Raw genomic sequence first — 27,006 nt, 5'->3', positions numbered from 1 at the left:
TCCGTTCAGGCATTCATGATCAGCCATTATGTTTTCTTCAGATGTAAACAAACATGGCTGCCATGTTTGAAAGAATGGGTTGGTATGGGGATTAAACATGCAATTTCGCGATCGCGATCATGCCTAATACATTTCTGGAGGTCCAAAAAACATTTTTTTCAAAAACGGCCCAAACTCGGGAAACTCGGGGTTGGCACAGCGGTAGTACCTTTTCAAACTCGGGAAACTCGGGGTTGGCACCAGATGTGTTGTTAAAATATTCCAAGTTTGTCAAAATCAAGTTTTATTGAAAATTGTTCACAATGCATCGATGCGTTGTGAGCTTGATCGGCCAATTTCGAACAGCCAATGTGGTCAAACTTTCAAAGCTATAGGCTATATTAACTAACGCCCCAAAGGACCCCTGATGGTCCCCTGACCCCACTTTGAGAACCACTGCTGTACAGGGCTAACCCTAACCCTCCTCCACAAGGGTGTCCAAATAATTTACCATTCAAATATGGTGCGTGGAGTTTTTAAAGAGTTGACTCACAAACATGTTTCATGTTTTCTGTTGGGGGGAGTTGCACACATTATTTCTTAGATTTATTCAAGTTGTCAAACATATGGGTCCATTTCGTTTCATTTTATGCTCTCTCAAGAGTTCAATTATTGTTAAAAACCTGCATTACTTAATTTACAAGAAGTCTACACAATTAGAGAATGTAGAAGGATTGTTATTGTGATCGTTTGACTGTTATTGGTACCAAATCAATTTGGTGGAATTGTGGACAGAATCTTTTCCAACGATAACAAAATATTCTTGTGTTGTGGGTCTGAGAGGCTAAATCTCATCAAATGGTGGTCCGTGGCTCAAATGCCCAATAAATAATGGACCTTGATATGAAAAAGGTTGAAAACCACTGTCCTACTCCTAGGTGAACATAGTATACGGTATCTAATGATGATTCATGCCAATTCATCATTAATTTCTCCAACAAAGCAGCATCTCTTAAAAACTATAAGAATGTTTCTTGGGGAAAAAAATATGTATTATATACGTACATATATTACTTGACATAATAATATGTGATGTCAACCACCCACACATTAGACTGAAAGCCTTTGATCTAAGGGGTGTGTTTGTCACAAATCAGACCACAATCACTGTCTTCACTGATATGACACTGATCAAATTACTTTTTCCAGAGAATTACTGGCCCGTTGCTTTTACCGAAATATAGGCCTAGTCATCCCTATCATCATCATCATCATCATCATCATCATCATCATCATCATCATCATCATCATCATCATCATCATAATCTTCCTCCAATCAGTAGTGGACGAAGCACTGAACTGGACCCAGTACTTGAGTCAAAGTATGGTCAAATAGGCTATTAAGCTACTTGACTACTACACAAGTGAGTCAAATTTAAGAACACCACTTTCTTTTTAATATCAAAATGCATTGCTTTTTCAGAAGTTTTAAAAGCAGATCAGGTCTACAAGCGCCACAACGTGATGCTTTGTGAGCTACAAGCCCACAATGTGCCATGCAGCGACACATCGTGAGCTTGTAGATCTGTAAAAAAAAATTAACAATGTTAATGGGAATTTGTGCAACATCTTAATAACTTTGGACGACCTCCAAAAAGACAGCCTAGGTAAGTGGTTTTCAACCAGTGGTCCTTGAGGGGGTTCCAGGTGGTCCCCAGCTAAATGATGGAGGGCATAGATACAAAAATAAATACAACCTTGTATTCCACATTGTTTGATAGCACAATCATAGTGTATTATTGGATTCATAATTTGTGTTTTAAGATATTTAACCACTTGAACCGTCAATACTTAATAAACTTGACCTTTCTCTATGTAGGCTACTCTGCTCTTTTCCCCCTCTACACCAAACCTCTTTGCCGAAAATAGCTGACCTACAAGCTCACAACGTGTGTGAGCTTGTAGATCTGCTATTTTTGGCTACAGTTCTTGAAGAGAATAAACTGATCTACGAGTTCCAGTCTGGCTTCAGAGAGTCCCATTCCACAGATACATGCCTCATCTATTTGAATGATTACATCAAACGTGAAATTCACGATGGCAAATATTGCGGCATGGTCATGCTGGACCTCCAGAAGGCATTTGACACCGTCGATCATTCTATTCTGATTGAAAAACTCAAAGCTATTGGTCTTGATAGCACAGCAGTGAGATGGATGCACTCTTACTTGGTGGGGAGGGAACAGATGGTGGAAGTCAACGGAACCCTGTCCCCCCCCCTCCCAGTAAACTGTGGAGTACCTCAAGGGAGTATACTAGGACCACTGTTGTTCTTAATATACGTAAACGACATGTAATCTGCTTGTGACTGCAATCTGTTTCTGTTCGCGGACGACTCGGCTCTCCTAGTCTCAGGCAGAGACATCGCAGGTTGAAAAGGCCCTTAACTGTGAAATTAACAAGATCTGCACCTGGCTCAATGACAACAGACTCTCAATTCACCTAGGCAAAACTGAATGTATCCTCTTTGGATCTAGTCAGAAACTTAGCCTAGTTGATAACTTCACAATTAAAGTAGGTGACACTGTGATAGAAAGAAAAAACTACATCTGCTACCTGGGTTGCATCCTGGAGGCTAACCTATCCAGTGAAAAAATGACCACCAAGGTAATCAATAAAGTCAACCAACGAATTAGCTTCTTGCAAAGGGTTGCCCCGCTGATCAATATTAAATCCCGAAAGACACTAGGAGGTGCTCTTATTGGGCCCCTCATTGATTACGGAGTCCTTGTCTGGTATCGCGACGCCCCAGCTGCCTTAAAGTTAAAGCTCCAAACAGCCCAAAACAAACTAATTAGGGTTGTGCTTGGTCTCCCTCCTCAGACCCACCTTACCGATCATCACCACGAAAGCGTGGGATGGCTCAAAGTAGCTGACAGAGTACAGCATCTTGCAATGGGCCTGGTGTACAAGATACACTACACCTCCAAGATTCCCATGTACCTGACAAACTACTTCTTAAAGGTCAAGGATGTTCACGATCACAACACCAGAGGCAGCTCCACTAATCATCATCAACGTAGATTTAACACTAAACAAGGCTCTAACTCGTTCTCCTGCTATACCATCAACATGTGGAACGCCCTTCCACAAGCCCTAAAGGAGAGCAAATCCCTAGCCTCCTTCAAAATTGGTATGAAAAGTCACCTTCAGACAGCTGCTACCTGTGACTTGTAAATAGACTAAGCCCCCATGCTCCCCCCCCCCCCATTTTCTCTTTTTCTGCCCTTGTATTTGATGTTATGTTTTTGAAACTGATATTATCCTAGATAAAGTACTATGTTCTATCCGTCTGTCTTTCAATGTTATATGAGATACTTAAAGTGTGGTTCCTGTGGAAATAAGCCTCGGCTTTCTAGGATCTCCTTTTAGTTGACCTTGTACCAGTGATTTGTACTGTCATGAAACTGTACTTTTTTCTATTGCAAACTTCTAATAAATTCTTCAATCAATCAATCAAAACAGTTTTCAGAATATGAACACTAGGCTTCAAGTTGTTAATATAACAAATAGATTTGGAGGACCCCCTGTAGTAACTCGTCTCTGAGGACCCCCTGTTGAAGACCCCTACCCGAGGACCGCTAGGTGGCACTAGAGTACCACACGGCACGTCAGCCCAACGTGAAGAAGACGGTGTCCTCTCACGACATCAAATCCTGTAACCCGACACGTCGAAAACACACGAACCCCAGAATACGGCATTAGCAGCGGCTGCCTGGCAGACAAGACAAGACAGTTTGATGCAAGTTGTTGATAATAAGAGAAAGAAACGCCGTTTAAAACAAGCTTTAGCGTGTCCAGGACTCACACACTGCTTTACCTTTTTACGTGTGGGTTTGTTCTCTCCACTGAAAACACACTGTTTGGTTTGGGAAGCCGAAGAAAACCAGCCAGTTAGTGTGTGTTTGTAGAGGGGGGAAAAGGCACAGCGGGTCGGGCGAGAGATTGAGTCCGGGGAGCAGCGATGCTGGTGACCGTGTTCTGCGCGCCGAGGGACCGGCCAGAAAGCACCTTCGCCCTCGATGTGTCTCCAGAGCTGGAGCTCAGAGACTTCGTAGCGCTGTGTGAGCTGGAGTCTGGGATCCCTGCAGGGGAGATCCAGGTACAAACAAAACAACTAAGAAGAAAATAAACCCAGTGGTGTAAAGTAACTAAGTACATTTACTCAAGTACTGTACTTAAGTACAATTTTGAGGTATTTTTTTGTAGTGTTTTCAATTTCCCAGTAGCCTACTTTTACTTAGATCCACTACATTTATTTGAAAACTTTAGTTACTTTGTAGATTTTTATTATTATTATTACAACACATGCATTAAACTCTTCAGTAGCAGATCTACAAGCTTGAGCTTGTAGATCTGCTATTTTCAAAGGATTTTTATACATTTGAAATCTTGAAATGGGACATTCTGCATAATGAGTACTTTCTACTTTTGTTACTGTTAAGTACATTTCGATGGCCACTACTTTTGTACTTTTACTCAAGTAGATTTTGAATCCATGATTTTTAAATTGTTACAGAGTATTTCTACACTGCAGTACTGATACTTTTACTGAAGTAAAACCACTGCAAAAACCTAAAAACCCTCTCCACAAACACCAAGCATGTTTCTCTGCTCTGCTGGCCATATGCTAATTAGCTCCCGTGCTAGCATGAATCTGGGCTTTAAAGGGTTGCGAAATCTAACGCAAAACACGTCTGGTCTTCGCTGATTTATTGTCACTGAGCGTGTGTACACGAATGGTTGGGTGATTGTGCCCGTATATGGTTGATGTCAACGCTAAGAGACTTCAACATTATTTGGATGATGACATGTCAACAGCCACCATTCAACTATACTACTGTCAGTGTAACCTAAGGTTATGTGTGGGCAACCTATATCCCTTGCTATAATTAGAATCAAGAAGGGCTTATTTGTCACCCAGTCAGTCATACAGGTACAAGCAGCGAAATGTTGGTAGTGTGGCATGTCCCTAAGACTGTACAACGGCAACCCCCAGCAATACAGTTATTACAGTATAACAAGATTAGTGTTTCTATAACTTGAAAACAAATGTAAAGGTGTCCCCTTAACTCTGACAGTGTAACAGGTTCATTTGGTTCCATTTGTACACTGTCAGAGTTACAGACTTGTATTGGTCAATTTAGACCCCCCCCCCCCTAAAGGAAGGCTGAAATCCACTTTGAGAACCACTGCACAAGATAATACTTGGGTTTCAAAAAAACAAAAACAGGACAGTATTGAACGAGGCAAGAAAGTAGAGGCAAGACAACGGAGAGACACGCCAAACCTTCTATAATTTGACCAGCAATAATGAAATGTTAGATTGAATTTGACACGGCAAGATCTGTGTCCATTGTCGATAACGTTTTGCATTAAACAAGTCTTGACATGTCTCTCGTAGCATGTATTAACCAAAATACTCATTATTTTAACGTCTGTTTGAATTCACTTTAGATCTTGTATATAGAGCAGGCCCTGAAAGACCCTACTCGTGCCTTGGGGAACTATGGAGTCAAGGACGGAGACGTGGTGGTTCTCAGACAGGCAGACAGAAGGCCACCGCCAACCCAGCCATCCTTCCCAGGTAAACGCACGTTTTTAGGGGCGAGGCCGGCGGGTAGCGCATGACCCTCCGTTATGCAATAATGCCCGTTGTCAGAGTACCTGTTGTACCAGAAGTGAGAGGACCTACTATGACGATTGTCATATTGATGACATCAGGGATCTCCATATATGGGCATAAAAAGGGACAGAAGGATACAGTGACATAGATATTCATATATGGTCATAAAAGGGACACAGACAAGAAGGATAAAGACATTTCTGGATATTTATTATTTATAAATGTTTGCTTTTTACCCACAATTTAGTTGTTATGCCATTTAATTCCTCGCCACACTCGTGGCATTTCTGTGTTATCACTGCTGTTGCGCCGCCCAGCCTGTATGTACGTGTATGTGCAGTCGTGCACATTTAAATACCATATTCTCAACTCTCAGTTCCTATACCAATTGACTAAAGAAAAGCAGTGCTACGACTAGCGCAAAAATGCTCTCTCTCATTGTTTTGCTTTTGGTCCTTGCTGCCTCTGCTTCCGGATGTTATTACTTGTGCTGTTACTATGTACTGTATGTATGTCGGTGTCTCCTCTTGTTGAAGACCGTAGACCAATCATTAACAGCCAATAAGGGACCAGCATTCCTGGTGATGCCACTGGTGATGTCATCAGAGTTTGGTATATAAGAGCATTCCTGGTAATGACTTCCTTAACAGCCAATGAGGCCAGCAGGGCACACCTCATGGCGCGCTCTGCTGGCACACACGTAGGCCATGTATGGCCTACGTGTGCACAAGCCGCAAGTTGTTCACCTCGACAGAGTGCAGTTCTAGTGGTGGGCTCGCCGAAGGCGAGAACACTGTTATCCTCATTATTTATAGAATGAGTTCCGCTGCATATTTCTGCCGCAGACAGTTGGCATTTTCTGCCAACTGTCTGCGTGCCAATGAGGTGGCATGATTGTATTTGAGTTCCGTCGCAGACAGTATAAAGGCAGGGCCCTTAGCCAATGAGGTGTTATTGAGGTGTGGAACATCTGGGAGTGGTGTTAGCTGGGGTATTGGTTGAGCTTCACATGACAATTATCACGTCACCTTTGGGGTATTTTGATTACACATTTTTATTTTATTTCTTTTTAAAACATTTTATTTTACAAGCGAGCCCACACTGTTTTGTAGGAACACTATCTCTAGTTTCATCTGATTTCCTCTGACACATGCGCACAACAAAGTGCCATCGGATATGCGGTGTGACGACCAGAACCTTTGGATCTGCCATCATCCGACGTAGGACTGACGTAGGACAGTCTGTAATAGTCTGTTTGGCGAAGAGCTACCTATAGACAGTAGACACTCTACAATACAGAAATGCACCACAGTGGTTTGGGACTTTCGAACCCCCAGCCTCCGCCGTGGTGGGCATGCACTTTTACCACTGCACCACCCAAGTCACTTTAGATATTTCTAGGCAACCGCTGATCCAACCAACCTCCCAATCAGAACATCACTCCCGTTGGGTCCTCTGCGATACACACACCAAGTGTGAAGTGAAGTCGATCGGTAGGATCGTTCTCGACACACGCAGTGCACACACACGCAGAGATTCTGTTACGTGCATTTGTAGTATGAAGACTTGTAGCCTTTTATTGGTTTATATCTGTCTAAAGTCTGTGTGCCCAGATCATGCCCATATATAGACATGCCTGATGTTATATGTTATGTCAGACTGGCCCTGAACTACTGCGCAGTAACCAGGGCAATGCTGGAGATTATAATATAAATGGACAGACACACAGTGCTGACATCATAGTGGCCTCCTGTGTTATATAAAATGGAACCTATTTCGCCCATGCAATTTCATACAATGGATACTTAGAGATCCATTAAATAAGAAAAGAGTCTGCACACCAAATTTGCTGCTCCCACAGTTCAAGTTTACTTGGAAACGTTTCGACGGCTCTTCCTCAGAACTACGTACAGATCCATCTCAAAGTAAAAGTGCATACATTTTCTTAATTGTGCATGAAATGAAACATTTAAAACCTTTCTTTGTTTTAGTCTTGATGATTATGGCATTCAGCTCATGAAAAGAAAATCATATCTCGTTGCAGTTAGTATGAAAACGTCAGCTCATGTCCATGAGTCATTCTCATGTCTATGACTAATACACTTGTCTGTGACTGAGTCACGCTAGTATCAGCGGCATGATCTCTGCCGCGTTGCTGATTGGCTCTAACATCACATTGGTCTGTGGCGTGTCGCTGATTGACGCTCACACGGGTCTGTGTGTGTGTGCGCGCCGTATTTAGAAGCTCTATTGTTTGCGACCTGGCAGTCGCTTCTCGCCCGTACAGTGTGTTACTTGTATTAAAATATTACATATTATATTATTATTACATTATAAAAAAAGGATTTATAATACAGAGATGTCGACCATCTGAAAAGTATTGACCACGGTATTACTGTGCTGGCCTGACCTGAACGTGAACGTTGTATATTGTGAATACGTGGGACACCAGACCCAACAACACAGATGAGCTAAAAACTGCTATCAAAGCAAACCTGGGCTTCCAAAACACCGCAACAGTGCCACAGCCTGAATCACCTCCATGCCACGCCCCATTGATGAAGTAATGTGTTCAAAAGTGGCCCATACCAACTTACCAAGTTAGTCAGGGAATTTTAATATAACCCTGGGAATAAATTCCTTACCAAACGATTTCTTCACCAATGTGTTCGTAAAGGTGTCTAGTAACATAATAACAAAGATTGACATTCAACATCCCTAGGAGAATCTTTGACAGCCAGGGTAATTCTGGGTCTCATTCACTTACTATACTATACTAGGGAAAAAATCACTCCCAAAAATATGCTTTAAGTGGGATGTGAGACGCAAAAAAACGATGGTTTAGTGATGAGTCATCACTTTTCACAAGGTGTATGGGGTCCATTTTTGGCCCAAGGAATGTTTTTCGTGCAAAACAAATGCTTGCAATGGATTCAGAATAATTAAAAACACCTAGTTAGACCCCTCACATCCCACTTAAAGCATATTTTTGGGAGTGATTTTTTCCCTTACGGTCGCAATTACTATCAAAACCTGCACAAACTGTGAGTCAGTCCGTCAGTCAGTCAGTCCGTCAGTCAGTCAGTCTGTCTGTCTGTCCGTCTGTCTGTCACACCTCACACGTCACACTATTGCCCTGCTCATATCTCCGCAACCGTTGCCCCGATCCATGCCAAATTTTGCACACACGCTCCTTGGCTGCCAAACTACAACCTCCAAGGACCCCCGGAGCTCCAGGGACCCCCAGGTCCCTGGGGGACCCCCAGATGTAAAAAAAGACCAAATGTGCAAAAATGACCAAATGACCACTCCAACATGGCTGCTCACGGGGAATTCCCGGGGACCACCGACTCCTGGTGCTCCAGAACGGATGCCAAAGTGGTGGCGCCCCCAGTGAAGGACCCCCTCCACTGCAGCTCACATAAAATGCCGTAACTCGGGCTAGGAGCGTCCGGGAGAGCCGGGGCCGGTACCTATTCGTCCGCCAAGGCAACGCGGAGACCCCACCCCTCATTTCTCACATGGCCCTCTTCTAGCGCCACCATGAGGCCGATTCTTGCAAAACACATTTTTGGACACTGCTCCTACAGATTTTGCCCTAAAATCACGCACATCGGTACACAGTATGTCTACACATTGCCCACACAACTAGGAACCAATGGCAGTTACAGCCCTCTTTGTGTGTACATGTGACCTACGGTCGCTTATCTCCCGATTAGGGAGTCTTACTGGTAGTATAGTGTATAGCAGGGGTCTTCAACGTTTTCAGGCCGGGGACCCCCAAACTGATGGGGAGATGGAGCAGGGACCCCCTACCACCTCGTAGGGTGGGGGGGTCGGGGCTACGACATATTTTTTATTTTAAACATGTACAAGTTACAGCGAGCAGGGTGGGCCGTACCACTACCATTTCTAAACATAATACTTATTAACTGAGAACCAATGTCAATAATATCAACAATCTGTCAATTGCATAGTAATCATGTATTCAAGCTATTCAAAATGGATAGAATCATGATTTATTTTTTAACATAAATGTGAAAATTGAAAAAATCAATAATTTCCCGGACCCCCTGCAGTACCGCTGGTGTATAGTAAGTGAATGAGACCCAGAATTACCCTAGCTGTCAAACATTTTGCTAGGGATGTTGAATTTCAATCTTTGTTAGATATGTTACTAGACACCTTTACGAACACATTGGTGAAGAAATTGTTTGGCAAGGAATTTATTCGCAGATTTGACAGTTATTCTGCAAATCTTCCCTGACTAAGTAGTGAGTGAGTGCCTAAATTAACATACTTCTGTATTATATACATCTTTTTTTTAGTGGTCTTATATATAATATTCTAATATTTTGAAATATGGATTTTAGATTTTCATGAGCTCTATGCTGTAACAAAGATTAAAAGATTATTAAAAGATTTAAAAATCACACCATTGTAAAGCAAGCTGTTCTCTGATGATGATGATGATGAAGATAATAGACCCACATGACGTCACAGGATATCAATATTTGATACCATGGGGAAAAAACATATGGACACGCAAAGTCACGTATTGGAGCAGTTGGCACCGCTCAAAAAAAAGGTTTTACAAATATTAAAATAGAAGAAACACAATATCATTTATTTTAGATGGATCTGTCTATACACACTGTGCTCATCGATATGCTGATATCATAGTGACTGACGTCATGGACTGGCCTATTAATACTCTGATGACGCCAGGTCACTGACACAATGCAGCCACGCCTAACGCACAGCCCATGGCATACAGTATGACACCGGGTCCTACTAATTGCACCACAATACCCGAAAGTACACAAAAGTACACAAAAGAACACAAAACTACCCAAAAGTATACCCCAAAGTACCCAAAAGTACCCAAAAGTATACCCCAAAGTACACAAAACTACCCAAAACTACCCCAAACTACCCAAAAGTACACAAAAGTATACCCAAAAGTACACAAAACTACCCCAAAGTACACAAAACTACCCCAAACTACCCAAAAGTATACCCCAAAGTACCCAAAAGTACACAAAACTACCCCAAAGTACACAAAACTACCCCAAACTACCCAAAAGTATACCCAACAGTACACAAATGTACACAAAACTACCGCAAACTACACAAAAATACACAAAAGTAGGCAGGGACCAGCACCCAGGGGGTCCCTGGTGGCCGCCCCACCACGGGGGACCCCCAAGGACCCCCACAGACCTCAGCAGCGCTGGAAAAAGCAAATGAAAAAATAAGCGAATCTAGCAGATCTACAAGCTACATGCTGCTCCACTCCACATGCCGTGGCTTGGCCGGGAAGGGGTCCGCGGACCCCCACTCCTCAGGGGGGGTCCCCGGGGGTCCCTCGCCGGCGACCCTCCACCGGGGCCCCACGGAGCCCCTCGTGGACCCCCACTGCGGTCCCCTGGCAACTAGACCGTCCGGAAGGGTCTCTGGACCCAAAAGTACACAAAACTACACAAAACTACCCAAAAGTATACCCCAAAGTACCCAAAAGTACACAGAACTACCCCAAAGTACCCAAAACTACCCCAAACTACCCAAAAGTATACCCCAAAGTACCCAAAAGTACACAAAACTACCCCAAAGTACACAAAACTACCCCAAACTACCCAAAAGTATACCCAACAGTACACAAATGTACACAAAACTACCGCAAACTACACAAAAATACACAAAAGTAGGCAGGGACCAGCACCCAGGGGTTCCCTGGTGGCCGCCCCACCACGGGGGACCCCCAAGGACCCCCAAGGACCCCCACGGACCTCAGCAGCGCTGGAAAAAGCGAATGAAAAAAAAAAAGCGAATCTAGCAGATCTACAAGCTACATGCTGCTCCACTCCACATGCCGTGGCTTGGCCGGGAAGTGGTCCGCGGACCCCCACTCCTCAGGGGGGGGTCCCCAGGGGGTCCCTCGCCACCGACCCTCCACCGGGGCCCCACGGAGCCCCTCGTGGACCCCCACTGCGGTCCCCTGGCAACTAGACCGTCCGGAAGGGTCTCTGGACCCAAAAGTACACAAAACTACACAAAACTACCCAAAGGTATACCCCAAAGTACCCAAAAGTACACAAAACTACCCCAAAGTACACAAAACTACCCCAAACTACCCAAAAGTATACCCCAAAGTACCCAAAAGTACACAAAACTACCCCAAAGTACACAAAACTACCCCAAACTACCCAAAAGTATACCCAACAGTACACAAATGTACACAAAACTACCGCAAACTACACAAAAATACACAAAAGTAGGCAGGGACCAGCACCCAGGGGGTCCCTGGTGGCCGCCCCACCACGGGGGACCCCCAAGGACCCCCACGGACCTCAGCAGCACTGGAAAAAGCAAATGAAAAAATAAGCGAATCTAGCAGATCTACAAGCTACGTGCTGCTCCACTCCACATGCCGTGGCTTGGCCGGGAAGGGGTCCGCGGACCCCCACTCCTCAGGAAGGGATCAAATTCAGGTTTGTGTGTCTTAGACAGTACATGTGTTTATTATAGATATCTGGCATATGGTTGAAGCATTCCATTTCATTGTGATTATGATATGATTGTGCCATGCTTTCAACAGGTCTGAGCTACAAGCTCACAACGCGTTGCATCGCAATGCGCTTTGAGCTTGCCTTGCCCTTGTAGAACTGCTATTTTCAGAAAGACAGTGTATAAAATAGGGCTAACGTGTATGTTTTATAATATTTTAATTTATATCCGTAAAGTAACTATAGTAACTTCAACTAAGTTTTCAATTAAATGTAGTGGAATAAAAGTTGAATATTTGTATCCCGAGTAGAAGTAAAATTATTGGAAATTGGAATTACTCATGTAAAGTACAAATAACTCAAAATTGGACTTATACCCAACTACCCTAAAGTATACCCAAAACTTCCCAAAGTTGATTGATGGGAAAATATGATCAAATTCAGGTGTGTGTGTCTTAGTATGTGTTTATTAGAGATATCTGGCATATGGTTGAAGCATTCCATTTCATTGTGATCATTATGATATGATTAGTCTATGCCATGCTTTCAACAGGTCTGACTCAAACTCTTTTTTTTCCAAAAAAGAAATGGATAATCAAAATGATGGCAAGCAATAGTGAAGCAAAACAGCATACTTTGAAACACACTTAGAAATGCAAAGCAAAAGTTATGTTACACTGGTTGATCATTTGAAATCATATTGCAGTAAGATTAACAATATTCACTACATTGTAAATGAAAATACAAAACAAGAATTGCTTGTTTTACACTCACACATGACATCTCAGATTAGGACATCTCCGGAAACATGTTCAGTCGTAACATTTTTTTTTGCGTTAATCCATGTAGTCTACAAACACTTCAGTCCCTTAGACAACTTGTAATGTAACTGCTGTACAGTCATACTTGAATGTACATGTAACTTCTGTATTAGCCTTTTTTCAGAAATCAGTGTAAGATACATGTTCTGATAAATTGCCTGAAATGTGACAAACTATTCCAAAATAAACATGACTGCATTTAGCAGACACTTTTAATTTACACTAAGCAGGCAATACATCAATATAAGCAAGATCATGTCAGTAAATCAACAATACAACAAAATACTAAATTATATATAAAAAAATACAACAAATGCATATCAATCTAGAAAACAACATAGACAAAAAAAAAGAACTTAACAGTTTGGCAGCAAGAGTATTTTCAGAGTTCTTGGATTATTAAGGGCTGTCCATACATCATTTTAACCTTTGTGTATCCATAACTCCAGTATATTGTACTTAATTTACTGGGGATCCCTCTGCCTGGGTCTTTACTTGGTCCACTCTTTTTACCCATTGTACAGCAAATGTATTTGTCAAAAATAGATAAGGAAATCTGAAGTCTCAGTTGGAACTCTTAACCCCGTGACCCGATTCCGGGTAAGCGGTTCAAGATGGGTGGATGGATGGATAGCTTATCTAAAAACTCACAATACCATCATGAGCTTGCAGATATGCTATTCATGCGGAATGTTTGCTTTATTACAACATGCCTTGAAAAGGGATAGAGCTCAACTGGTTAAAATTGTTAGGATACCCTTTTCCTTCCATTTGATGTAACATTCTCGGGGGGCCAGGCTCATTGGACATCATTTTACCATGGACATGAGTGGACAATAATATTTCTTACCCCATGGCCATTTCCTCATTTATGTTTATCTCATTAAGATGTTGGTCAAGGCACAGGGTGGGGTGACACAAGGTGGTTTCCCCTTTCTTGATAATATCAAGATATGTTGGACAGTTATAGTCTTGGACCGTGTTCATAAAAAAAGTCATAGGCTATAATTAAAAATGAAAATCTCACTCACAGCACATGTGACATCACATGTATTTGTGTTAATTCTGGGCTCTAGACCAGGGGTCTTCAATGTTTTCAGGCCAAGTACCCCTTAGTCAAGAGAGAGTTGAAGCTGGGACCCCCCCACAACAGATAGTTTTGTTTGACATCACAATCAGCATATTTTGGATTAATGTACATTGTTTGATATTTAACCACTTGAACAGTCTATAAACTTGACCTTTCACTCTGTACTTAAAGGGATATTCCACTTTCAAAAAAACTTTTTGTCATTGTATGGTCTAATCAGGCTTGTATGAACACCCTGAACAGTTTTTAATTTTCTTCATTCAGTATTTAGATATGTGATGTAAATGTTACCAGGCCCTCCAGGCTCAGGGCCTCTCCCCACACACACTCATTGTAACTTCAAACTCAATTTTAACCATGATAGATTCGTTAAAACACCCATTATTTTTTCTGGTGACTCATACTACCCTCCTAATACGTGAGCAGGCCGTGTTTTTTCCATAACGTTTTTCATGTATTTTTTATATATTTTATTGTATTTAATGTTTTCCATTTTCCCAAAGAATTATTATTAGTATTAGGAGGGTAGTATGAGTCACCAGAAAAAATAATGGGTGTTTTTAATGAATCTATCATGGTTAAAATGGAGTTTGAAGTTACAATGAGTGTGTGTGGGGAGAGGCCCTGAGCCTGGAGGGCCAGATAACATTTACATCAAATATCTAAATATTGAATCAAGCTAATTAAAAACTGTTCAGGGTGTTCATACAAGCCTGATTAGAGTTTTTTGTGTACTTTGGGGTAGTTTTGGGTACTTTTGGGTACTTTGGGGTATACTTTTGGGTAGTTTGGGGTAGTTTTGTGTACTTTGGGGTAGTTTTGTGTACTTTTGGGTACTTTGGGGTATACTTTTGGGTAGTTTTGTGTACTTTTGGGTCCAGAGACCCTTCCGGACGGTCTAGTTGCCAGGGGGGGTCCACGAGGGGCTCCGTGGGGACCCCCCCCTGAGGAGTGGGGGTCCGCGGACCCCTTCCCGGCCAAGCCACGGCATGTGGAGTGGAGCAGCATGTAGCTTGTAGATCTGCTAGATTCGCTTTTTTTTTCATTCGCTTTTTCCAGCGCTGCTGAGGTCCGTGGGGGTCCGTGGGGGTCCCCCGTGGTGGGGCGGCCACCAGGGACCCCCTGGGTGCTGGTCCCTACCTACTTTTGTGTATTTTTGTGTAGTTTGCGGTAGTTTTGTGTACATTTGTGTACTGTTGGGTATACTTTTGGGTAGTTTGGGGTAGTTTTGTGTACTTTGGGGTATACTTTTGGGTAGTTTGGGGTAGTTTTGTGTACTTTGGGGTAGTTTTGGGTACTTTTGGGTATACTTTTGTGTACTTTTGGGTAGTTTGGGGTAGTTTTGTGTACTTTTGGGTAGTTTTGTGTACTTTGGGGTATACTTTTGGGTAGTTTGGGGTAGTTTTGTGTACTTTGGGGTAGTTTTGTGTATTTTTGGGTACTTTGGGGTATACTTTTGGGTAGTTTTGTGTACTTTTGGGTCCAGAGACCCTTCCGGACGGTCTAGTTGCCAGGGGACCGCAGTGGGGGTCCACGAGGGGCTCCGTGGGGCCCCGGTGGAGGGTCGGTGGCGAGGGACACCCTGGGGACCCCCCCTGAGGAGTGGGGGTCCACGGACCCCTTCCCGGCCAAGCCACGGCATGTGGAGTGGAGCAGCATGTAGCTTGTAGATCTGCTAGATTCGCTTTTTTTTTTCATTTGCTTTTTCCAGCGCTGCTGAGGTCCGTGGGGGTCCTTGGAGGTCCTTGGGGGTCCCCCGTGGTGGGGCGGCCACCAGGGACCCCCTGGGTGCTGGTCCCTACCTACTTTTGTGTATTTTTGTGTAGTTTGCGGTAGTTTTGTGTACATTTGTGTACTGTTGGGTATACTTTTGGGTAGTTTGGGGTAGTTTTGTGTACTTTGGGGTAGTTTTGTGTACTTTTGGGTACTTTGGGGTATACTTTTGGGTAGTTTGGGGTAGTTTTGTGTACTTTGGGGTAGTTTTGTGTACTTTTGGGTACTTTGGGGTATACTTTTGGGTAGTTTTGTGTAGTTTTGTGTACTTTTGGGTCCAGAGACCCTTCCGGACGGTCTAGTTGCCAGGGGACCGCAGTGGGGGTCCACGAGGGGCTCCGTGGGGCCCCGGTGGAGGGTCGCCGGCGAGGGACCCCCGGGGACCCCCCCTGAGGAGTGGGGGTCCGCGGACCCCTTCCCGGCCAAGCCACGGCATGTGGAGTGGAGCAGCATGTAGCTTGTAGATCTGCTAGATTCGCTTATTTTTTCATTTGCTTTTTCCAGCGCTGCTGAGGTCTGTGGGGGTCCTTGGGGGTCCCCTGTGGTGGGGCGGCCACCAGGGACCCCCTGGGTGCTGGTCCCTGCCTACTTTTGTGTATTTTTGTGTAGTTTGCGGTAGTTTTGTGTACATTTGTGTACTGTTGGGTATACTTTTGGGTAGTTTGGGGTAGTTTTGTGTACTTTGGGGTAGTTTTGTGTACTTTTGGGTACTTTGGGGTATACTTTTGGGTAGTTTGGGGTAGTTTTGTGTACTTTGGGGTAGTTTTGTGTACTTTTGGGTATACTTTTGTGTACTTTTGGGTAGTTTGGGGTAGTTTGGGGTAGTTTTGGGTAGTTTTGTGTACTTTGGGGTATACTTTTGGGTACTTTTGGGTACTTTGGGGTATACTTTTGGGTAGTTTTGTGTTCTTTTGTGTACTTTTGTGTACTTTTGGGTATTGTGGTGCAATTAGTAGGACCCTGACCATGCCCTGCGTCTCAATATTGACGCCTGTGTCTTACGAATCGGTGTCGTTAGGCAGGTGATTGGTAGGTGATTTCTGTTGTGTATGTTGTCACTCAGACCAGAGCTCAGCGAGGGGGCAGGGGATGGAGGGCACACATGGAGAGAGAGTCTATTTCACTTGCATTTTCACCTGGAGAGTAGTGGTGGGCAAAACAGCTAATTTCAGTGAACAAATCATTTTGTTCCTGGTAATGATCCGTTCAAATGATTCGTTCACGTTCACCGTTCAATAGACGCTCAGGGGCGGCAGTGGCTCAGCGGTACAGAAACCATCATTAGAACACGGAGGGTTCCGGAAGGGTTCCCAGTTCGATCCCGGGCTCCCCCAGAGTTGGTGTCGAAGAGAGCAAGACTCTAGTTGCTTCCGGTGAGGGGGTTGGTGCCTTGCATGGTTTCCTCTACCATCGGTGTATGAATGTGTGTGTGAATGGGTGAACATAATGCACACTCTCTGTAAAGCGCCTTGGATAAAGACGCTATATAAAAGCACCATTTACCATTCAGTAGCGTGATCGTCCCATGAAATACACGTTTTATTACGTTGCGCGTACAGCCCGCCCTCCCGTCCTGTGTGCAGAGGGCTATTAGGGTGAGGGGACGTAACAAATTTAAGGAAATTAACGAATCGATCATAATTGTGGTTTTTTCATTATATATCAGTCAAGTTCTCCTCAAAACGTTGTGCCGACAGTACAAAGGCAGGGCCCTTAGCCAATGAGGTGCAGCCAAAGGGTAGATCTTTGTGCCCATACATGGTGTTAAATGCGAGCCCACACTGTTTAGTAGGAACAGTATTTCTAGTTCATTCTTGTGAATGTCACAAACGACACATCACTACTGTAGCGGTAAAGAGAGCCTAAATTACTGAAACCCGAACGCGCTGACACATGTAGCTTTGTGGCATTATTGTCAGCGGCGCAATAACTTACCTTGGCAGCGCTGGTCAAGCTAATTACGTAGCACAGAGTGCCACGCTTTCTACTTGTCAGTAATGTTACTTTGCACTACTCTATATTTAGGCTGCGTGTGTGCAACATGCTGACCTGTCCTCCTGTTGTTTCCACTTTGCTCCTCAGGTCTGCCACACATTGACTTTCGTTCCATCACAGTCCCCGGCTCGTCTTCGAGCAATCAGCGTTCTGCCGCTCTGAGGCAGCACGCTGAGGCAGCACAGCAACAGCAGCAGCAGCAGCGCTCTCCGCAGCAACCCACGCCAATGGCCGTTCGTGCCTCCGCTCCCGGGCCCAGCTCTGGTACTGGGCCCAGCGCCGGCGGCTCGGGCTCGGGCTCGTCCCCGCAGGGACTGGACGATCCGGCCTTGCTCCAGCAGATGCTGCTGGCCAATCCACACGAGCTGTCCCTCCTCAAGGAGCGCAACCCACCGTTGGCCGAGGCCTTGCTAAGTGGAGATCTAGGTGAGAACGAGTGTCCTGAATGTGTCCCGTATTAACTTTTTTGGTGCCATGATTTTTTCTCTTCAATGTCCCACGATGCCATGGTCTCCATAGACTTCCATGTAATTTATAGCGCACGGATCGTGCACGCCCATGCCTAGATGATGCACCACGTGTGTGCACACTGTTCACAGCTTTCAAACAAAAAAATCCGCTTGGAAATCCGTTCAGGCATTCATGATTTATCAGCCATTATGTTTTCTTCAGATGTAAACAAACATGGCTGCCATGTTTGAAAGAATGGGTTGGTATGGGGGTTAAACATGCAATTTCGCGATCGCGATCATGCCTACTTTCTGGAGGTCCAAAAAATATTTTTGAAAAAACAAAATTGAAAAAAAAAAGGGGGTAGTACCTTTTCAAACTCGGGAAACTCAGCGTTGGCACCAGATGTGTCAATGTAATAGATCCCGAGGGTGAAGTGACTGTTAGATTAATAGATTAATTAAAACCTTACTATAGTATACAATTGAATTTCCACAAGGTAGAGTGAATATGAATACAATATATTTATTTAACAACAGAATGAGGGCTCTCGAGGCAACACACATGCATTGTTTCCCTCCCGACTGTCAGTCCAGTCCCTTCTTATAAGACACAGTGTGACAAAAATAGCTGTGTCCAGTGGACAGAGGCTAAAGATACAGCTCTGTTCTTATAGAGGTCTTCCATATATGGACTGATGACGTAGGAGTAAGCATGGGACAGCTGTCCGGATGGACAACTGCTGTCGAGTCAGTCTTTTTGTGGAAAGTAACTTTAACTTAAACATTAGTGAAGAGTGGCAGATACACAATAGCACATATATTGACAGTCGTATACATTTCTACTACACTGTGAGGCTTGTGTAGACATGCGAGTTGTGCAAGCGGCGAGACCAGCAACAGACATGAATAGGGTTGGACACGGTAACCGCCGTACCGCCGTACCGCGGTAAACCGAGGTCTACCGCGGTGTCAGTGTGCTTACCGCGGTAAAAAAAGACAAAAAAAAGTCTATTTTTTATTGGAAAACAAGCGAGTTTTAAAACAGGGGAGAAGCGAGGACCGCATGCGCTCCATGCCGCTCTGCTCTGGGCCGTGTACCACAGTTTGGAAGCCACATACGTCACTCTCACTCTCAGAGACACAGACAGTCACTGCTGCTGCCTGCGTAGAGGAGTACAGAGCAGCGTAAACTTTCTTTGTAATCCACACGACACAAGGATGTTAATACATACCTTGTGTTGTGGCATATCTTTTTTTATTCATACGGATTACTGGCGGAGCGCGGGCCGCGTGGACTAAATCGAAAGTGAAACTATTTTACTTTTTCCATCGCGTCGCACGTTGTGCCCGTTCGGCGGCGCGTCGGAGATTTTATAACCTTTTCTGTCAAGTCTTGTAACTAAAACCTGTATATAGCAGCACTCAATCACTGGGATTTGAGAGTTGAGACGTGACGTGAGTTTACAGAATCACTGTACACGATCTGACTACCCGTCCTCTTCTGGTTTGTTCACACAGCTGTTTGTGTCTGAAAAGCCTACTAGCTAGCCTACGTTACTATGGTAACCCGACAGTGCAGATCTAAAAGCTCAGAACGCGTCGCGGATGCAATGTGTTGTGAGCTTGTAGATCTGCTCCTTTCAAAGCCATACCCGCTGTGCTGTACGGAGAAGTATAACTCGGGCGGTCAGGCTGTGTCGCCTCTCCACTGTGGAGAGGCGACTTTAGGGAAGATGATTGCAATATTTTGGCTTATCGCCGAACCTTAATTAATAGATACGGGGGTGCGGTAATTACCGCAGTACCGTCGGTAAATGGGAAGACTGTAATCGCGGTAACAAAATGTCGATACCGCCCCAGGCCTAGACATGAACCACTTTCCCTATATTTGACACATGCCAGGTGAACAGTGGAACGAGTTTCTAAGCTCTTGTCCCCTTCGGGCCCAGAGTTGGTACTGCTGGTTTTGATGTGACCCACCCAGCTTTGATCTGTGGTCAGAGCTTAACCTGAAAGACCTGAAAAATACCTAAAAATGTCTTCTAAATCATAATGGTTTTCTGTCAAGGACCCCTAGAATTACATGTATTTGACTGCGGACCCCCATCTCAAAATATTTTGTTCCAGGGACCCCCAGAAGGCAAGATTTGAGTTAAAAATGTTTGCTTTAAAAGAATATATTTTGAAAGATTTGCACACATTTTCAAAATAGCTGATCTACACAGCTTGTATACCTGCTATTTTTGAATAGCCAAAGTATAAAAGAATATTGGTTAAATTAGGCCTAGAATTATTGAATGCTTTAACCAGTGAAAAATAGCTGATATACAAGCTCACAGCTTGTAGATCTGCTATTTTTTTTTAAAGTTGTGAAAATGTGTGCAAATCTTTGAATATATGTATTTTTAAAGCGAACGTTTGTAACTCAAATTTTGCTTCTGGGTGGTCCGTGGAACTAGATATTTTGAGATGGGGGTTCGTGGGCAAATAAATATCAGTTTGGGGGTGTCGCATGAAAACATTTGAGAACCACTGACATAGTAGTCTCTCAAGAACAGACTAACTGAGCTCCAGTTAAGTGAAAAGGACCTTTTCTTTGACGATAGCTGGACACAGAAACATAGGTTTTTCAAAAAACCTTAGAAGGATTCAAAAGACACTTATAGAATCGGGTCAAAATTCAAATTTTCAAGATTTTTCAAAAATAGCAGATCTACAAGCTCGCAGCGCGGCACTCGGTGCCACGCTGTGAGCTTGTATATCTGCTATTTTTCAATAGTTAAAACATTCAATAATTCTATTAAGTGGTCCTTTCTCTGAGCACGTCCACATGTCCCCACAGAGCGCTTCACCAAAGTTCTGCAGGAGCAGCAACAGGACCGGTCCCGCCGGGAGCAGGAGAGGATCAGGCTACTGACTGCTGATCCCTTTGATCTGGATGCCCAGGCAAAGATTGAAGAGGACATCAGGTACAACCTAGAGTCATTTTGAAGACGGGGCATCAGATCATTTTAACCACTTGAACCCTGGCGTTCCTATTCAGAAAAGTATTCTGGGCGTGTCATTATTAGGCGAACAGGTGGAAAAACAGGAATAACCACGCCCGACCACTTGTTTTCGGTGGAGATGACGGAGGCGAGGCGTCTCAGGCGACCTTGATCCACGTGAGACATTGGCGAGCGAGCACGAGCGAGTGAGTCGCCGTGTCGAGCGTTGCGAAGGTCACATGAGCCGACTCAGTGCCGTTGTAAACCAGGGGGACAGAATTGTAAATCTTTGTCCCCCCCGACTTTCGGCACCTCCGCACGGTCCAAGTGAACACAGCGGAGCACTCCCTACTTCCGGTTCAGCCAATCACAAGCTTCCACGGGCGGGTCTTAATTGTGCCGCGACCAATCAAATGAGTTCGGGGCGTGTTATGCCCTTTTCCTCCTAGGGAAAGAAAACTCGCGAGCGGGTCAGTGAAAATGGCACATCTATGTTTTGATTTGGCATTCTCAAAAACAATAAATAATTGACATAGTTTCCCCCGACACAAGTTGTTTTGTGATGTCAGGAGTGGAAGAAGTGCACCCTGCTAAACCTCCAAGCTCCACATAGACAAATACAAGGATACCTATCATCTTTAAATTACATCGGAGTAACTCATCTACTCCCGGGTCAACAATCACCCAGTGGCGTCAGTTCAGAAAAAGGTAAGGTATGGCAACATGACTAGACACCAGTCATGTTGCCATACCTTAGCAACAGGCATGATGAAAAGTACATTTTTATTATTTCCCCCTGTAGCCAAGGTATGGCAGCTGCATACCCCTGCATACCCCTGCCATACCCAATTGACGCCCCTGCAATCACCCTCTATTTTAAAACCAAACTACTTGGCCAAGACGTACTAAATATCTACTAAATATAGCTTACAAATTCAAACACTCATGCCAATTTTGCAAGATGTAGTTTACAAACCTCTGTATACAGTTGTATTCGTTATTACCGTCATCTTTTGCCTCTGTATAAAATAGCCTCAAGTCGACCGACTCGACCCGGAAAGGAAACAGTTAGCCAAATAGCTAATAGTTAGCTCACAACCTTCTACTACTTCTCTTTCATCTCAATCGCGGTAACGTCCGTATTTCACTATTGGCCGCCCACTCGCGTTAATAGTCCCCTCAAATAGTTGTCATCTACAACGCAAATCAAACAGTATAGGCCTACACCACGTCATCGCCTCACCAATACTTTATTAACGTCTGTTTACATTATATGCAGTGAACGCAACCATTGTCACCAGATTCTATAGGTCAACATTTGCGGTGTAACAGCCCAGTACGTTCTCACACACACACACACACACACACACACACACACACACACACACAAGAGAGAGACAGGGAGAGAGAGAGAGACGGTCGGGATATTTTTTACTTTTTAGCATGGTGCAGTCCTATTCCGCGACAAACTTCACTGCCTCCCGGCTCCCGGTACCAAATGGACCCGGGCCGTACCATACGCGCTGTGTGTGCACGCACGCGTTTTTCCCCTTGACCATGATAATTGAAGGCGTCAAAAAAGGAAAGTCAGCGATATAAAGTATTTTTCTCTCTTATATAATAATGAATAATGAAAGACAGAAATACCGTAATGTGTCAGAATAGAAAAAAAAGTGGTGCGTGTGTGGTGTAAAAAGAAAAAAATGAAAGACAGAAATACCGTAATGTGTCTGAATAGAAAAGAGGAAAAGAAATGCATGTGTGGTGTAAAAGGTACTCAAATGTTTTAAGTAAAAGTATCACTACTCCTTCACAATGATCAATGGACACTAATGGTCGCCACTCGCCAGCAATACTTTTGCGCCCCATCATTTAACTATGAAAGAAATTATGTCAATCGCCAGATCATGGTCGTTGTGCTGACAGACACACAGACAGAAAGTTCACAAATGTTTTGCTTAAGTAAAAGTATCAGTACGGCAATGTAGAAATACTCAGTTACAAGTAAAAGTCTGCAATTCAACATTTACTCAAAAGTACAAAAGTATTGCTACTGCTCCCACAACAAAGTCACTATGAGAGTGGATTGCTTTGGCAATGTAAACGTATGTTTTCTCATGCCTTTGAATTGGATTTCCCAATTCTGCCAATGCATTTCAATGAGCATTTCTACAAAAAAAAAAAAAAAAAAGAAGAAGAATGCTCCATTGTCATTGAAACACATTGGCAGTGGGGAATCCACTCTCAGAGGTACTTTGGCAGAATGTCCCTTTTCAAATATAAAAGTATTTTGAAAATAGCAGATATATAAACTCACAATGCATCTAAAGTTATCACAGCATAAATGTAGTGGAGTAATAACCATACTTTGTACAAGTAAAAGTCTGGAATTCAAAATTAACTTGAAAAAAAGTACTCAGAAGGCATAATGTCCATTTTAAAATATCAAAAAATATTTTGCAAATAGCAGATCTACAAGCTCACGATACTGCATTGTAGAAATACTCTGTTACAAGTAAAAGTCCTTTCATATCACCAGTGGTTTGAGGGATACCAGTAGTGCCCCTGCTATCTTATTTCTCAATATAGGTAGTATATTAGAGTATAGTGTTGCAAACACTGAAAAAAACAGATGTGTTTAGATGTATTTCTTTTTGCTTTTAAATCTCATTTCATTTGTACATTTCCTTGATAAATACAGGGAAATAGGCCTACATATATTTCTAAAACCTTTTGTCCCTTGATATTTCACTTTCAAAACATTTTTGGATCAATTCATCATCTACTCAGCTTCTACCTTTTGAGAGACAGTTTTTAAGTTGCTTGATTCAGATTTAGATATTTGATATTTTATTAGACACACCCCTTTCTATACAAACCCATTGTAACTTCAAACCACTTTAACCATGATAAATTCATCGCAAACTCATACTGCCCTCCTTTTTCAATTAGCCTTTTCAATATTATTATTATTTTATCTTATGCATAGATTAAAAGCTGCCGTTTCATTTGCTGTGATGTTGAAAGGTAACACGTGTGAAATCAAATCAGTGGTGGAAAAAGTACACACATTTTATGCTTAAATCAAAGTATCAATGAGCAGAGTGACATCAGCACAACAGAACAGTTAACTTAAATGGGACTAATAGTAGGTTGTCAGTAGTCCGTGTCCAGACTGTCAGACTGTCCACTCTTGCTGTGTGTTAGTGCTTCCGTTTTTCCGCCTCCGGACAGCAGGATAGGGGAGAGCCTATTCATTCACTTCACCAATAGACTATCCAATCCACAGACACTGCAAACAGGGCAACGTGCTGTAGATTCATCTCTATTCTGGGGTACACACCATGCTGCCGCAACATGGCGGTGAGGGCCGCGCAGCGGCCCGAACTCTAGGATTTTGCGGCCCGAAGGGCCGCAAATTTCTAGTCCATATACAGTTACGTTCAGTTAACAGAACACAGCCCCAGTTTCACTGGCACAAAGTAATGAGATTAGCATGGTATAGTAACGGAGAGATGGATGATGCTGGTATTCCTCAAACAATGTTTTTGGAGCGTGACCGCATTGTTTGGTGTAACAGATGCTGGAAAGGCAGCGTGCCATTGATATGTGTTCTAGGCATTTTAACCGCTTATGTCTAATATACCTTGTTGCACATCAAATGGAGCCAATCTACAAGTGCTCAACACAAATTTCTCCAATTTACCCTTTGTCAAGTCCCGCCCCTCTTCACACCCATTGGTTGCTGTGTCTTGGTGGGACACTCGGTGGGACACTCCATCCACTACCATTGTAATTCAGTTGCTTCGTATTGTTATTCTGTGTATTCAATTCTCATTTAAAACTTGGTTTCAGTAAAATGGAGCTGCTCAGTGGCAGTATAGTGGCTCAGCATGTTTTTATTTCTCCAAAAATTATGTTTTAGCAAATTCAACATAAAAAAGGTGGAACCGGGGTGGGACAAGGCAGATAGAGCCTGCTGGTTGGTGGGTCAGAGACCAACCAGAAGGCTAACAAAGGGTGAATTGGGTGATGTCATGTTGAAAGTGGTAGTTAAAGGGATAGTCCACTTTCAACAGGGAGCAGTGGAAGGGCCTCTCTCCACATACACACCCATTGTAACTTCAAACTCCATTTTATCCATGATAAAAACACCCATTATTTTTTCTGGTGACTCATACTACCCTCCTAATACGTGAGCAGGCCGTGTTTTTCCGGTAACTTTTTTCATTTATTTTTAATAATTATTCGGGGAAAGTGGAAAAAATTAAATACAAAAAAATAATTATTAAAAATAAATGAAAAAAGTTATGGAAAAAACACGGCCTGCTCATATATTAGGAGGGTAGTATGAGTCACCAGAAAAAAAATAATGGGTGTTTTTAATGAATCTATCATGGTTAAAATGAAGTTTGAAGTTACAATGGGTGTGTGTGGGGAGAGGCCCTTGGCCTAGAGGGCCTGGTAACATTTTCATCAAATATCTAAATATACAATCAAGCTCATCAAAAACTGTTCAAGGTGTTCATAAAAGCCTGATTAGATGATCAAATTACCCAAAGTTTTTTTGAAAGTGAAATATCCCTTTAAGTTGATACTTGCGATTGCATTTGTGTTGCAGGCAGCACAATGTGGAAGAGAATATGACTATTGCAATGGAGGAGGCCCCAGAGAGCTTTGGACAGGTGGTGATGCTTTACATCAACTGCAACGTGAATGGACATCCTGTGAAAGCTTTTGTTGACTCAGGTAATGAGCTGAAACGAACGCGCGAAAGCATGACCGTCTGGATTGTGAAAGTGCTTGTGCTAAAATGTGTGTGACTGACTGTGGGTGCTGCTCTGTGGTTTTGTATCTTGACAGATATTTGATTCCGCCAATAATGTCAGTACTCTTTACATACATTGCAATAACAATGTACTTATAAAATATTTTTTTTTTTTTGCACAATCATTAACACATGGGAAGCCAAGGTTTCTAACATTTCTAGCTGTTGCTGCTGCTGTCGTTCACTTACGCTTTAATTTTGAAGAGCCTCGGAAGCTTTGTGCGTGTGCACATGAGTGTCCACTGACGATTGAGGAGGATAATCCATTTGTTTACAAACGCTTGCGAAAACTAAAATCCAAACCGGGGCCGACCATCGCGGTAAAGTGTCGCCGTGAAAACAGGCAGATCTCTGCTTCCCTGGCGTTCTTTGCACCTTATTCATAGATAAAGCCCTTTTTATGTTTCAGCATAGAATAGAAATCAATGCAGCCTAGACCCGCCATTTTGTCTCTCTGCGAGCCACGTTATGACGTATGGACCAGGGTCTTTCTCAGACAACACAGGATGCATGCAGCTGCATGTAACCAAGTTAACCCTTTGTCTCGTTCCTGAACGAGACAACTCCTTTTGGCACAGCGATCTCCAGTGGCCGTATCTCGTTACTGAACGTGTTTGGCCCCTTGGGTGTTAAAGAGGTGGTGCCATAGTTTTGTACTTTTTCTGTTTTCTATGTGTCTATATCTAGTTGACATTACTCTAATAGACCCCCAGGTGTGGTTATAATGTGCAGATTTCTCTTCCCTGTGTATTTTTGGTTACTTCCTGAAAGCTAAAAGACTGGGCCTCAAAAGGCCCAGTTGAAAAACACAGATTAAATGACATCATAAACTCATCCCCTCCCCTTTTACCATTCACCCAACACTGGGTGAGGCTAACCTCAGCTGGGC

General features: G+C 43.3%; 1 protein-coding gene across 1 annotated transcript in view; it reads left to right on the top strand.

Annotated features, from left to right (window-relative positions):
* Positions 1-3,741: 3,741 nt before the first annotated feature.
* The window catches only part of ddi2 (DNA-damage inducible protein 2), a 28,707-nt gene continuing 5,442 nt past the window's right edge, over positions 3,742-27,006 (top strand). The window contains exons 1-5 of the mRNA XM_080728967.1: positions 3,742-4,141; positions 5,497-5,626; positions 17,938-18,276; positions 21,145-21,271; positions 25,911-26,038. Of these exons, the coding sequence (XP_080585093.1) occupies positions 4,004-4,141; positions 5,497-5,626; positions 17,938-18,276; positions 21,145-21,271; positions 25,911-26,038 (862 nt within the window). The 5' untranslated portion in view covers positions 3,742-4,003. The remainder of the gene's footprint in view (positions 4,142-5,496; positions 5,627-17,937; positions 18,277-21,144; positions 21,272-25,910; positions 26,039-27,006) is intronic.

Source organism: Nannobrachium achirus (assembly GCF_963921795.1).
Source record: "Nannobrachium achirus genome assembly, chromosome: 6".
Taxonomy (NCBI): Eukaryota; Metazoa; Chordata; class Actinopteri; order Myctophiformes; family Myctophidae; genus Nannobrachium; species Nannobrachium achirus.
This window is presented reverse-complemented; position numbering and strand designations above follow the sequence as displayed.